Raw genomic sequence first — 15,204 nt, forward strand, 5'->3', positions numbered from 1 at the left:
GGAGCACTGCACTGGAAGCCGAGGCAGAAGGATGGCAAGTTTAGGGTCAGCCTGGGCTACATCTGGAGACTCAAGAAGCCAAAGCAAAACAAAACAGAAAGGCACGTGGCCACAGAAGACATTATAAGAGCTGTAACTAGTTATTAAGAGTTCCAAGAGCGATCTAGGGGAGCAAAGTCACCAAGTAACTTGCAAGTCACCCCTTAACCACACAGGGAAGCCCAGCCAAGCGCCTGGCAGACACCACCTGACCCAAATGACCCAAATTCATGCTTCCAGTAAGGGATAGGTCAGCAGTGGGCCTACTGCCAGGGGGCCCGAGAAAGATGCAGCGTGAGTGTGGAGATAGTCCTGCCTCAAAGGCCCAATTTGGGTCTCAGTAGGAGAAAACATGAGGAAAACCTGATGTGGGGATGTTCTGTACGGTAAATGGTCTGTTTCCCCACTTCTAACAGGATCATGAAAGGGTTGTGACAGATGATTGAAACATGTGGCCCAGAAGTTTCTAGAAAGGAAATAGTAGGGACAATAAGCCAAATGCAGGCAAGATTTGTACGGCCTGGTATGGTAATTCCCAGATACGGAAGTGAACACCCTTGCTTCTAAAACTAACAAAATCAGGGACTGAAGTAGTTAAAGAGTAATAAATTTAGGTTTTTCCGTTTGTTTTTATTTTGTTTCATTTTGAGACAGAATCTCATTGTGTAGTAGAGGCTGGCCCTGAAAATGTTAACAATGTGTTCTCAAAAAGTTCTAGAAAGAAAGAACAAAAGCAATGTGCAAGTGGGCAGAGAAAGAGGAACACAGAGTGGGGGACAACAAGGCAATGTGGTAGAGCCTAAGTGCTGGGCATCTGAAAACTATTAACTACTGTAACTATTGTAATCAATCTATTAACTACTGAGCAGGCCTAAAGAACTACAAGGTATCGAGGGGACTATTTGTCTAGGAACAAAGATTCCATAGTTCTTTGACACAGGCTCTTACTGTGGAACTTAGACTGGCCTTGAACTCCCAGCTGCCCAAGTGGGAGGGTTTACAGCTCACTGTTTAATGATCCATCTGAGAAGGGAGACTCATCTATATCTCATTCCCCAAACTCCTCAGTGAGGTCCTAGGTTTGCCCTGTTGGTATCTGGTGGACAGAGCGCTGGGCATCCACTGAAGAGCCTGCCATAGGGGATCTCCCCTCCAGACAGGCCTCCCATCTGAAGACTTCCCACGTGATTTCTAACTCTTGGCCAGACTCACCTTCCTGACTTGATTTGCACTCATTGCCTGAAGGAATGACCCAAAGTTCACCGCACAAGCTAATAGGAGGGTGGGAACTGTAACTCCAGTGGGGAGATGTTACGTTCTTTGAATGTAAGGGATTCAGAGGTAATTTGATTTCATCCATCTTTGAGTACAGAGTTTACATGAAGTGCTGTGCATCGGCTATTAGCATCAAGCCCAGAAAGCCTACCCAGAAAACCCACCCCATGGAGAGCACCATCTCGAAGGCCCATCCAGTGGGCACAGCCTGGCCACAGCATGGAACTGAGATGGCAAGCACTGGGCACTCAGGAAGCAGGTGTCCTGCATCAGCTCCCTACTTGCTGGCTGTAAGGATGCATTTCCCCTGCATCTTAGTGGAGCATCAGCCAGTTCTGCCATGCTGCTCATGTGTCTAAGAGTCCTACTAAGGGCTCACTATGTGCATGATAGCCCACTGTGCACATGGTACTAGTTACGGGGCTTACTCTGTGGTTCTGACCAAGAGTCCAGATGAATTCTGAAAAAAAAAAAAAAAGGGTAAAGTTCTCTCAGAAGAGCCCTATACCCTCATAGCAATGCCTCATTGTGACCCTTTGGAGTGCTAGTCCAAGTGTAATTGTATTTATTAATAATTTGGTTTATATAATATTTACTATACACATCTACAGGGTAAGTAAACCCATAATATTCCTTGTTTTCCAACATATCCCCAGTGATAACATTCAAAATACAACTGAAAATATCAGGGCAGTGGGGAACACGCAAATAAATGCCAAGCTTTTACTTAAAACAAGAACTGTTGTTTTACCGTTTTCTAATTCATGCAAAATGGGAACAATCCGTGCTTTCCAGAAGACTTCATCTACTTCTATGTCTGTCTCCCGTTCCTGTAAGCTAGCTCTGGAGGCTGCAAAGGAACGCAGAGAAGGAAAAGGCATTGAGAGAGGGACTTGGAACAGGGCACATGCAAAAACATTTCCTGTGCATCACTAAAATTAACAAGCCACAGAATCCAGTCTCGCTTTGCCCCCAGGCCCAAGAAACCACCCCAAGTGAAACTATGAGTTATTTCAAAGAACCAGAACTTATAGGCGGGGTTGGAGGGCTTCATAGAGCAGAGAGCTTTGAAAAGGCTGCTGGCCATGGGAAACCAGAAAACTGCTTTGAGTTGTTTCTTTACTTAAAAACTTCTCTCTGTAACATACAATAGACAGCTACACACACACACACACAATATATATATATATATATATATATATATATATATATATACATATATACATATATATACATACATACACATATGTGTGTATATACATATGTAGTATATATATGTGTGTATATACATATATTCACACACATACCTATATATACAGACACATATATAAAGATTAAAAGCTAAAAATCCTTAATAAAAATCTTGGCCCTTTTATGACAGACACGCTATGGAGCAAGTAGACCGAGACCAGTGCTTTCCCATGAGGTAGAGGAAAATGTCTTGGTTTCCCCACCCCAACTCTATTACTGATATGCAGGGTGACATTTCTCTGTTGAGCTTAGGACATTTCCAGGCCCCAGTTTCCTCATCAGCAAAGAAGAGAACATTTGCTTTTAGGACTGTGAAAGCTAGGTGTCAGGACAGAGGCAAAGCTCTGCTTGAGGGCCACACACCTAGCAATGGTAAGGATTTTGTGAACCTCTTTTCCCTGACCAAGCAGATAGGTAATGGCTGATGTGTGTTGCCATGGTGCCACCAAGACCAGATGCTGCACACACTCTACATGGTGATGCTGCCATTGACCAAACCCAAGAGGCAGAACAGAGGCAATCTGCGTCCTTTCTTCCTCTCCCTGCCCCCACATCAAGGTCTCACTCTGTCCTAGAACCCACCATGTAGCCCAAGCTAGCCCTGAACCCACAGTGATTCTCCTGTCTCAGCCTCCCAGGACTACAGGGTCCTGTTTAATTGTGCTTCTGAAGATGGAGAGAGAGGAGTCCAGGCAGAATCTAGGGTTATTAAATTATCCACCACTCTTATCATTCAGTTCCATTGCAAACCAATATGAAAGGCAACACTGTAGAAAACAGAATGCATAGGGAAGATGGCAAATCATGATTACATTTTACTCAGACATATCTCAAATCACCAACTAGAGTTGGAGGGGGCAGTGCTCCATGCAGGTCTTCCTCAGACTCCCTCCTCTAACATCTGCCTCCTGAGCCCCTTGCCTGGTAAAAATGTACATGAAATATTGAAAATCATAGGAGCAATGAAGAGATTCTACACACACAATCATCTTTAAATTTACTTATGTTTTTCACAACTTTTGATTTATTCATTGTGTCTTCTTGGCACTTGCACATACACATACCCACACACACATATACACACATACAAATAATTAAAAATAAGTCTTTTAAAAAATCCAGTGAACTCTTCTCCCTTGTCTGTATAAGCTAAAGAGAAGTCAGTGTATAACACACAATAGCATGTGTTTAAAAATCTATTTGAACTCAGCAGTGTCTGAAATTAATCTCCAAGCCTCCAAATACGAACCTTTCCCCACACAGGGCCGATAACTCCTGAGAGAATCAGGGAAGCTGTACAATTGTCACCTCCCTCCCAACGCTCAGGGCCCACCGCTGCTTTTCAGGAATGTCTACTCGCTTTTGCGAGTCTAGGCTTGCCTTTTATCAAACCTTCTTACTGCCAATGGAGGCCTGGCAGGCTGAACCTGCGGACGCTCAGGAGCACCAAACACAAACAGGGAAGTCTCAACAACTAAACTGTGTTTAAATGGTAATGACACAATGTAGGCAAAACAGCAAGACCGGCTAATCTGTGCAGACCTATCAGCAAGACTTCGTCATAAAATAAAATTGAATTGTCTTAGCACAGAATTAGTCTTGAGTGTAGGCCCAGAGTTCCTTTTCCAAACTTTTGGGCCAGGTGTGGTGCAGGATTCAGAAATGCCTGGACCTCAGAATGGAAGCAGTGTTCACAACAGGGACTTCGGAGCACCACCCTCCAGCGTAATATGTGAACGCTCACATTAGAGGGACCAACACTACAGCTCTGGTCGGATCTGCCATTGCCACTAGCTATGTTCGAGAGCTATTTCAACAACTGGGATGTTGAGGTTTTCAGAATGGCAGACAAAAGACTGTAGACCATCATCTCTGCTTTTTGGATTTTTGAGTGTGCTTGAACTGGATAAAACATGCACATGGGGCTGGAGAGATGGCTCAGCGGTTAAGAGCCCTAACTGCTCTTCCAGAGGTCCTGAGTTCAATTCCCAGCAACCACATGGTGGCTCACAAGCATCTGTTATGGGATTCGATGCCCTCTTCTGGTGTGTCTGAAGAGAGCAACCATGTACTCACATTAAACAAACAAAACAAACAAGCATATAATTCTGAAAGTAAATACAAATGGCCACGCAGTATAAGAAGACCGCCGCTCATAGTCCTAGGGAACTAATCCACGTAGAGGCCAAAGGATATGAACAGACTCAGTACTGAAGACGGCAAACAAAAAGCCAGAAGTTGTTAAGTCAGTAACAGTCAATTTCCTTGACATATATAGGAAACACTTAAATTTGCTAGAAAGCAGGCTGGGGAGATGGCTCGGTGGGTAAGGCACCTGCTGCTGCAAGCTTCAGGACCTAGGCTTGGATCCCCAGCACATATCAAAGAAGCCAGGCATGGTGCTGTAACCCCAGAACAGAGGAGCAGAAACAGACAGATCCTGCGAGCTCACTGACCAGCTCAGTGTGGCCAGAATGTGGCTCCATGTCCAACAAGAGACCATCTCAAAAAATATGGTAAAGAGTGCGAGAAAAAGACTCCGACATTGAGCCGTGGCATCATCTATCGGAGCAGGAACCTGCTCTGACACATCAACACCCCAACTTACTAGAAATTCCGGATTTAAATCCATGTGGTCTTTAAAAATAAAACAAAAACAAAAACAAAAAAACAAAACAAAACAAAACAAAACGAAACCCCTACACAGTGTGCTTTTCAATGTAAAGCTGAGTGATCAACTAGTTCCCCAGGAAGAGTGAAATCAGTCAACATGCTCCCCCCAGGAAGAGATGATTATCAAAATGAGTCAGAAATCACCCAACTTTAGTTACCTCCAGGCCCTTCTGAGACGTCTCAGACTCATTTTGAGAAGTTAGCTAAACACTGTGGTATAAGAATTTCTTCTCGGTCGTCTCCCAGGAATCCCCGCTAATGTGGTTGTGTCTTGCTCTGGCCTTGCTTCTGTATCCCCACGTGGTCCTCACTGCCCCCATCACCTCCATTCCATACCCTATCCCCAGTGAATTCTAGAAACTGAAGCGTGTCTACAAACACACAGTGTGGCCCAGTCTTGGGGAACAACTTCAAATTTTAAAAAGGACTTTCATCTAGGTTCACTGCTTGCTAAATATAAAAATAATGATTCAACAGGAAAATTGGGTAAGTCAGGCAAGAAATACTGCCTGTTTTTGAAGATTCTGCTGTCTCCGTGGTTAGAGCTGTTAACCACAGCTTTCAGCTTTGGACCCAACAGCTTGATACATTGTTAGCATTGGCTGGTGTTTTTAGCATGCAAACGTAAACCCCTTAGCAACAATGTTGTCTAGGGAATTGGAAGGCTTAGATTCTTCTGAGTTCTAGATACATTGCAGGTGACCACTAATTGTCTCCTTACTGGTGAGAGACTAGTTTGAAGATAACATCTTTTACACGGTGCTAGATTGATATCATTTATCATCATTTTTTATTGTTGTTGAGACAAGGTCTTACTGTAGCTCAGAATGGCCTGCAATTCATAATCCTGTCTCTGTTTCCAAAATGTTCAGATTATAGATATGTACTCATAGAGTCTGACATAAACTTTTGTGTGAAATGAAAAAAAAAAAAAAACTATGAAGAATGTAACAGACACCTGTCCTACCCTAACTAGTTTGGTTCAATGCTAACAATGTGCTACGTTTGTATCTTTCTCTTTATTTTAAAGACAACAACAACAACAACAACAACAAAAACCTTGAAGGCTTAAAACCTTCTTTATGCCTGCCTTATCTAGATCCTTCCCCATTGGGGGGGGGCACCAGCCTTTGAAATGGGGGTGAAAGCATGTTTGTTTTTCTAGGTGTGACACAGAGATCCCTAACTCTTGTTTCCACAACTTAAGGTTTCATCTGCTGCTTGTGTTGTACAGTCAATGTTACAATGTTACAGTGTTACAATATTACAGTGTTACAATGTTAGTGTTACAATGTTACAGTATTACAGTGTAACAAATGAGTCCACTGGCTCATTTTTCTCACTGCCTGACTTTGCATCATTTCTAACCATTGGTCTGTATTACTTCATATTTCCTCAGGCAGAATAAAGTCCCTAAAGGGCTTTCATAATATAGTTTCATTTAATGTAACAGACAGCTGTCCTACCCTGACTAGTTTGGTCCAATGTTAACAATGTGCCACGTTTGTATCTTTCTCTTTATTTTAAAGACAAAAACAAAAAACCTTGAAGAATTAAAACCTTCTTCACTTAAGTGGGCAATGCTTTTGAACTTAAGTTTAGATTTACACTGATATTAAATCTGCACACACACACACACACACCCTCCAGATACCTTCAAGCTATAATTTCTGTGAGTTTCTGTCCACACTGAAGGCAGCAGACCTGGATACTGGTTAAGACGGCAGTGAAAAATGAAAACTTAGAAAACAAATGATGGTTTCTGAGCAAGTTGGATCCAGTTCCTGAAGTTGTCGAACAGAGACTTGTTACTAAGGACGCAGTGTGGCACTCTAGACTCTCCTTGACTTCCACCTAACATTTGTCTTTGAAAAACAAGTCACACTGCTTAACAGCACGAAGGTCGTGAGGATGAAGGATGCTGAAGGCGGAGTGGCACACTCACCTGCTCTGGATGCTGAAGGCGGAGAGGCACACTCACCTGCCCTGGTTTCCTTCCTGCTCAGGTCTGAGCTGCTAGGGCACGAGGAGGCCCTGGCACGCCGTTTCCCAGGCTCCCTAGGAGGAAGTGCAATGGATGAGACACAGAAGTATTTTCATTTTTATAAACTGCAATTTGTTCATGTCAGGCTTGGAAGAAACTACAGAGACTAGTTTAAGAGATGGGTTTGGTACCCATTTGTCTGCTGTAACCTGCCTTTGCCTCCTAACTAAGATTTATCTGTGAGAACACAAGTCTGCTGGCTTAACAGTATGAAATATAACACCGGAAAGAACCAAAAATTAAAAATTAAAAAAAAATTAAGAATCCAAAATTGACTGGGGGTGGGGTGGGGGTGGTGGTGAGGTAGTAGTGGTAGTGGTGGTTGTTGTTAATGATATGGACCACAAGAGGCCGCTGTTACAACAAGAAACAGAGGAGGAAAACCAGCCGAGGGAAAGCCAGCTTGCTCTGTCCAAGGTCACATGAGCAGGGTCAGCTCTGGAATGCAGAGCTCGGGATTTTTCAACCCACTGTTCTTTCCACTGCACCACAGCACGTCCCATTCCCACTTTAAAACTCAAGTCAATTAATAGTCTCTAAAAATACTCTTAGAAATATTTTAAATGTTAAAAATAAAAAAAAGTAGACAGTGTATTTAGGCAGTCTCCAGATGAGAAGCGTACAGAGTCGCCTGGCTAGCTATGGAGGCACTTGACGCTGCTGCCTGGCTTCCCCACTTACAGCTGCCCTGAAGGTACTGCCTTTTAAAGATCTGTATAAATTCCCAAGGTCACTCAGGCTAGGATGGCAAGTCTGACACAATTTCTTTTTGATGATTCCACACACTGGTTTTAATAATATTAACAACAATAATCTAAATAATAATAAATATATGTTATTATTATTTTGTTTTTGTTTTTGTTTTTCAGACAGGGTTTCTATGTGTGGCCCTGCCTGTCCTGGAACTCACTCTGGAGGCCAGGCTGGCAGCAGACTCACAGAGATCCTCCTGCCTCTTCTCCTGAGTGCTTGCCCTTGGCCTTTACTTCACCCCCACCCCCCACCCCCGCTCCAGATTTAGCCTCTTCACATAACTTTTAGTGTTTTTTTTCCCTGTCAACATGTTTTTGGTTTTGTTTTTAAAGTCCAGATGCTTCTCTTTGTCATAAAATAGGGAAACTTGGTAGGACCAATTAAAACAAAAAGGCTCTAATTTTCTGAAACAACTGAATTTTTGCAGCAAGATGTTCCTAGCCAATAAAACAGAGAATATGAAGACAAATTCCCTTGAAGACAGAACGAAAGGACTCAATCCATGGAAAGATTGTCGAAGCAAGACTTCATGAGTTACACAAGAGCAGGGCAGGAGGGCACGCCTTTACTCCCAGCACTCAGGATGCAGAGGCAGGAGGATCTTTGAGTCCGAGGCCAGCCTGGTCTGCAAAGTGAGTTCCAGGACAGCCAGGGCTACACAGAGAAGCCCTGTCTTGAAAAACCCAAACCAAAACAACAACAAAAGTTACATGAGACCCTATCTGAACAAAACCAACCCTACACCCTGCCCCCTCCCCCAGCGGATTCACACAGTTAATGGTTGATGGGAGAGGGGGAGAAATTGTCTTCTGTGATGTAGCAATGGGTAAGGCATCCAGACTCCTATAAACAAACCTTCATCCACACTTCTAGACAACGGAACTCACTGGGACACACACACACACTCATGCATACTTACACGCAGGTGCACACTCACAGACAAACATATGCTCAACAAGAGTGGAAGGGGGGACAAGAGAGGGTAATGGAGGTGAAACGAAAAAAAAATCCATCAGATATGGGCATGACAATTGTCATGGAACTCATTATTATCTGTAACTAATAGATGCAAATAACAGGGCTGTTGAGGTGGCTCAAGGTGGAAAGGTGCTTGCCCTGCAAGCCTGGTGACCTAGGTTTGATTCCCAGAATGCACGTAAAAGTGGGAGGGGAGAACCAACTGCACAAAGTTGTCCTCTGCCCTCTATGTACTGTGGCAGGGGTACATATCTATCAGAACACACAAAATCCTAAAATTAAAGCAAACAAACAAACAAAACTTCAATGGGGTGGAAAGCAAGGACGTTCCTATATTTTTAATTTCTAGATATAACCTGACTTTTTAAGATCAAGAGTTTCATTTCTGTGTGTGTATGTGTGTGTGCACACGTGCATACATGTGTGTGTGTGCACACGTGCACATGCATATATGTGTGTGTGTCCCTTTAATAAACACTGAAATCTAACAAGACAGTTTTCAGCTTACAGCCACACCCCTGCCCCCACCCAGTGCCTGTCCACTCTCCCTGAGACATGGCCCAGGGTAAGGCTGCCTCCATGACACCTCATCTGTGCCGCCTCCCTTCTAGAAAAGAATGAGAAGGACACTCAGTATGCACAGGCTTGGCAGTGTTGCTCCCCGAGGCTGCCAAGAAAAGATGGACTTGGGACCCACTGCCATCGTACACAGTCATCATGGTTTGGGGGACACTGAGTTCATATCCTAGGTCAACACTCACAGCCTGTGACCTCGGGAAAACTACCAGGCTTTGGTTTCCCCTCCTAAATCTACTGCAATGCCTCGGTTTAGGGTGTCAGCCAGCTCACTGAGGGGACTTGGCGAGTTGTTAGTACTAGTTCATTTCTTTTGAGCCCATAAGCACCTAGGGGAGCAAGCAGAGGTGGATATAGGCCCAGAAGATGTTTTCTCCAGTGAGGATAAAAATCTACCTTAACGGAAAAGTGCAAAAGACTTAGAGAGTATGCTGAGGAGAAAGGACCGCACAGTGAGAAGGATGGACTATAAGTGCCCTTTAAAGGAGTAGAAATGGAACTAGCAACTGACAGGCTGTCCCAGAAAATGAGTGCATGAGAGTCTGATACATAAGGAGGGGCTTGCTCGGACCTGGTGAGGTAGGTAGGAAGAGGTTCTGCTGGGTAGCCTGGGAACAGCTGTGGACCTGTGGGATTTGCTGTGGACCTTTAAGTGATAGCCAATAAGAAACGTACAGCTTCTTACTCAAGGATGTGACATGAAGCATGGGGTTCGGGGCCTCGATGACAGAGCATTCAAAAGAAGGAATGAGCGACCATGATTCCAGGATCATTGTGGGACTGGAAAAGATGTGAAAAGTTACTGCAACATGGGGCTGATTTTAGCATCTGAAGAGCAGAGTGTAGACCCGGAGGATCTGGAAAGCAGGTTCCTACCAGAGAAATGGCGAGGTTAACGGGGACAGTTTACAGGGTCAAGCAATGGAGGGTTTTGTCTGCTTGAGTCTCTGATGCCAGGTGTCGGTCAGGGCGTATCATCGACAAAGATGTAGAGATCAGAGAAGGTTCAAATTACCACCCAGGACCAGAGACACAGAAGAGGGGCTTGGAGCTGGAGACCCCAGGCCTCCAGGGCGTTTGTGCACATGGACAAAGGCATCAAGCAGGAGCAAAGAAATGTATTTGTTAATGCAGGGAAAGAGAACTCAATCGAGGATGGGGTCACAAAAGCTGGGGACCGAGGAAAGAGGTGCTGTCTGCCCAAAGCATGTTGCTGTGTATCCACTGAGCCATGCTGGTTAAGCCCTGCAGGAGTGGGCAGAAAAGATGGGTACCAAGAAAAGAACCTCTCAGGAGGCGGAGGCAGGAGGATTTGTGAGCTCAAGGTGAGCTACTTTCACTGTCTCATGGAAGAGAACGGAGGGAAAATCCCGAGGATGGGAGGGAAAATCCCTCCGTCACTGTAGAGGAAGAGGAGCAGATGTGCTCCACGCAACTTGCACCACTGACTGAAACCACACAGAACACATTTTTCTCTTCCTCCTAGAAACCCTTTAAATATGTGAAGATGCCACCCTCATCTCTTCACACCTTCTCCTGTGGCTTACGCCCCCCTGACAGCTGTGTGGTTGTAGGTACGTTTTATTTTAACTACAAGTAGGTTTCCTCATCTGTACAGAAGGGTGGTGAGTCACGGTGTTCCCATCACGGTGCTCCCACCTTGAGGCTGCTGGAAAGACAGAATGATCTGGAGCCTGGCAGTCTTCAATATGTGTTTGCTAACATGCTCACTACTCAGTCCTGAGCCCTTCAAATGCTTGTGGGCCCATTTGTTTACAGTCAGTCTGTTTATGTCCCTATAAAAGGACACTAGCTTTGAGCTCACACCGTGGCCAGAGAAAGGGGGGATATTTTAAGCGATGCAGCCTGGTGCCACGATAGCTGTTTCGAGGGTCACAAACTACTACTAGTTAATTCCCATTTCTTCCATGTGCAGCTAAGGCAGATGCCCCACGCACTTCAGACCTTCGCATCGTTATTAAATTCCGGCATTGTGTTGGCAGTGATTTCCTGCCTATCAGATGTATCTGGGTCCCAGTTCAGTCGTCCAGAAAAACTGTTCTTCCCTGCTTACTGCTCCATGTTATTAAACAACATTATTAATTTTTTCTCAATGATTTTTTTGATGTGTCCAAATTAAAAAAAAAATCCGGAAATTAGTCATTGGGCTCTTTGGTGAAATTCTTTTTAGAGGCAGAAAACCACCATTTTCATTAGTTAGGTCATCAGTCTACAGATGGAAACCTAATTCCCAAGGACTTAAAACACCAGTGGCATTGGCTGGTTCACACAACCCTGGAGGAACTGGTGGTAAGGAGGGATCAAGGGCGTTGGCTCTACACCTCTGCTGTGCCCTTAGCTCTGCCCTGGCTGTAGGCGGAAGTCCATGTGAGAACAGTTTGGTTTTCCCAGGGCTTCTCCTCTGCATCTCTCAAGTTTCAGGAGATCTACAGTTTTCTGTTCCCTGTTGCTGCCAAGAGTCTTACATTGCACTTGAAATAGTAGAACCAACTCTGGCAGGCAATGGCATACAAAGGCTGACAGATCCCTGCAGCCCATGCATGGATGGTGCAGTCAGTTGGACTGGCCACACTACTCCTGGACCATAACTATGCCAAGGAAATAAAATAATAGCTCTTTAAAATATCTTAAACATATAGATTTTGCTATAATTCAAGACAGTTCTTCTAGTTATTAGGATGACAGTTCTTCAATTAGGAATCAGCAAATGCTTTCTTAAAGGACCAGCTGGTATTTTATACATTTTACAATTAGGGAGCCAAGTGACAAAGTCACCATTACATAGATTTTTTTTTTGCGACTATTTAAAATATTACCCCTTTTAAAAAAATATTTAAACTGTTTTTTTTTTTTTTGCTTGAGAATTACAAAAAAATTAGAGCATATAGACAAACACAGCTGGCTCCTCCGCTATAACTTTTTTGACTATTTCTTTAAAGTGATAAACAGTAACAATAATATTGGTGTTAATAACTCATTAGATTTAGAATTAAGAAAAACAATCCGTTTTAGTAAAGGTTACATCTATAGAAAGAAAGAGAATTTTAAGAAGGATTATAACAAAAGACAAAGGTGCAAAACCTGAACACAAGTTTTCTTTGTCTTTAGAAAGAGACACTTCGTTTTTCAAAGTGTCTCCAAGACACTCAGACCAGGTCTGTTTTATACCTCGTCACTACATACTCTCAGTCACAAATAGTCATCTCAGCTGCTGTAGCGGGACCCCAGCCACAGGCAGTGCGCACGTGCATGAGTCCAGCTAGGACCCGACGAACCTCATCCTCAGAAGCAAACACGGGACTCTGACTCACCCCTTGATCTAGTCTACAGTCCTTGATGCTTCGAGGTCCTGACACTTGGACGGTAATTTTGGAGTGTTGCCATCAGGGGGCATTGGTCCCTTCCTCTTCTGACTCAAACTCAGTGGAGGTGGGAGGGTCTGGGCCTGGGGTTCTGTTTCTGTGTGTCTCCAAGGCCACACTTCAGCAGCAGGGCCTGACACACCCGAGGCACCTTACAGCCAGGCTATTCATACTAGGATCACGTAGCAGGTGGCAAGCGTCAGCGTCCGATGCCTACAGAATCATTCTGCCTGTGTCTGTCTTTTCCACATGGAAAAAACTTCAGCCATGTTACCCTCCTTTCTTAAAAGAATAATGACATCATTTTTTTTTGTGAATAACATTTATTATTTTGAAAAGGCCAGGTAACAATAAAAAGTACAAAGAATGTTACAACATAAAATCTTCCCAGATCCTACATCCAAGAAACAAACATTGTTATTTGGTAAATATTGTTCCAGACATATTTTGCTCACACACATAGACACACACCCAGGCATGCACGCATGCACATGTATGCACACACACACAAGCGCACACGCATGAAAGAAGGAATGGAAGGGTGACCAGAAAGGACAGTGGGTGGATACAATCATATCAAATATGCTATTGTAATGAAAAAAGTCTAAGTATCGAGTTTGCTCGAATTTAACAGAGGAAACAGAAATCGAGGTGAAACCGTAGGAACCGAAGAGCCCCAGATGAAACGAGTCTTCCCAAGGGATAGCAGTTTCTAAAAGATCTCTCTAAAGTAAGGGAAACAAAATAATGAAAATCGTTAGGATACTGCACCATCACTGTGAAATTATTCCAGTGTCAGACTGCAGCTTTGGAAAACCCGCTCCTTACTGAAGTGGAGAGGTTTGCACTCATTTCCTCCCACTTGCAGGGTGTGGCCTTTTGGTTTTTTGTTTGTTTGTTTGTTTGTTTGATTGATTGATTTTGGTTTTTTCAAGACAGGGTTTCTCTGTGTAGCCCTGGCTGTCCTGGAATCAAACTCAGAAATTTGCCTGCCTCTGCCTCCCATGTGCTGGGATTAAAGGTGTGCGCCACCACCACCCAGCTGGCCTTTTGGTTTTGTTTGTTTGCTTGTTTTGTTTTTTGTCTGTTGGGGTTTTTGTTTATTTGTTTTTGGCTTGGTTTTCCTATGTAGCCCTGGCTATCTTAGATCTCACTGTATATACCAGGCTGGTCTCAAACTCAGGGATCCGCCTGCCTCTGCCTCTGCCTCTGCCTCTGGGGTGCACTGCAACCACTTAGACCACACTGTCAATGTTTCTGCTCTTCTAACCATCATGGTCAGGTTTGTTTGTTCAGTTCTAGTAAGGAAAATCAAGTCAGTACTCACCCTGGACACTTTTACCAGCCTTTTCTATTTATAGTTTTGAATTCTGATCCACTGTTCTAAGAATTTTCTAGAAAGTAAATGATGAACACTTCCCTAAGTTCATTAATATTTAAAAGTCTGTACCTGCTGCCTTTTAAATGAAGGGCAAATGACTGCTGATACCATCCTCTGTCTCTCTCCTTGTGCTGAGAACTTAATAGACTCCTGTCTTTTGGCACTCAGTGATGGTTGGCTGAAGCAGGAGACCAATGGGCCTTCTTTCCTTTCGGGAGGCTTGCTGGTTAGGCTTGACTGGCCGCAGGATGCTTTCTCCACTAAACCAAGAGTTACAGAGAGCATCCATTGTGAGCGGAGCTGGAAATGTCTTACTGTGAATTTCCCATGGCAGATTTTGTCAGGACACCAAATGTCCACTTGAGCCTCAGGTTTAGGTCTTTACTGCAGGGAGTTGGCATTTAGAATATCTTAATTTTTCTTTTGTTTATTTGCTCTGACATTCCAAGGGTTGTTGCAAACTTTGAGGAAACATGAGTGTCTGGTACTTGGTTCCAAGTTAAGAGTTTGTCTGGAAGGGACCTTCAAGTGAGGGGACTCTCTTCAAAAACACCACAGGTTTCCTCCTCCCCCTCCTCCCTCTCTGCCCACGCAGCCTCCGATCCTCATCTTCTCCTAGTTCTTCTTTTGTGATTTCTTCTGGCTGCCACATCTCACATTTCCAGCCTCTTTTATTCTAATTTTTATGTCTCTGTGTGGCTTTTCCCTCTGTTTATACCTCTCTCTCTTTCTTCCTTTCTTTTCTTTCTTCTTTCTTTTCTTTCTTTCTTTCCTTCTTTCTTTCTTTCTTCCTTCCTTCCTTCCTTTCTTTCTTCCTTCCTTCCTTCCTTCCTTCCTTCCTTCCTTCCTTT

At 43.9% G+C, this 15,204-nt stretch overlaps 1 protein-coding gene across 4 annotated transcripts in view; it reads right to left on the reverse strand.

The window, feature by feature from the left end:
• Armc2 (armadillo repeat containing 2) overlaps window positions 1–15,204 on the reverse strand; it is a 104,231-nt gene that overhangs the window by 58,957 nt on the left and 30,070 nt on the right. For 3 of the 4 annotated variants that reach the window (XM_029482898.2, XM_085842798.1, XM_021174472.3), the window contains exons 6-7: window positions 7,184–7,296; window positions 2,066–2,164 (exon numbers count right to left, since the gene is read on the reverse strand). In XM_029482898.2, the coding sequence (XP_029338758.1) occupies window positions 2,066–2,164; window positions 7,184–7,296 (212 nt within the window). The remainder of the gene's footprint in view (window positions 1–2,065; window positions 2,165–7,183; window positions 7,297–15,204) is intronic. The other variant, XM_021174473.3, reaches the window with a different exon arrangement.

Source organism: Mus caroli, unplaced genomic scaffold (assembly GCF_978045245.1).
Source record: "Mus caroli unplaced genomic scaffold, Mus_caroli_1 scaffold_9, whole genome shotgun sequence".
Classification (NCBI taxonomy): domain Eukaryota; kingdom Metazoa; phylum Chordata; class Mammalia; order Rodentia; family Muridae; genus Mus; species Mus caroli.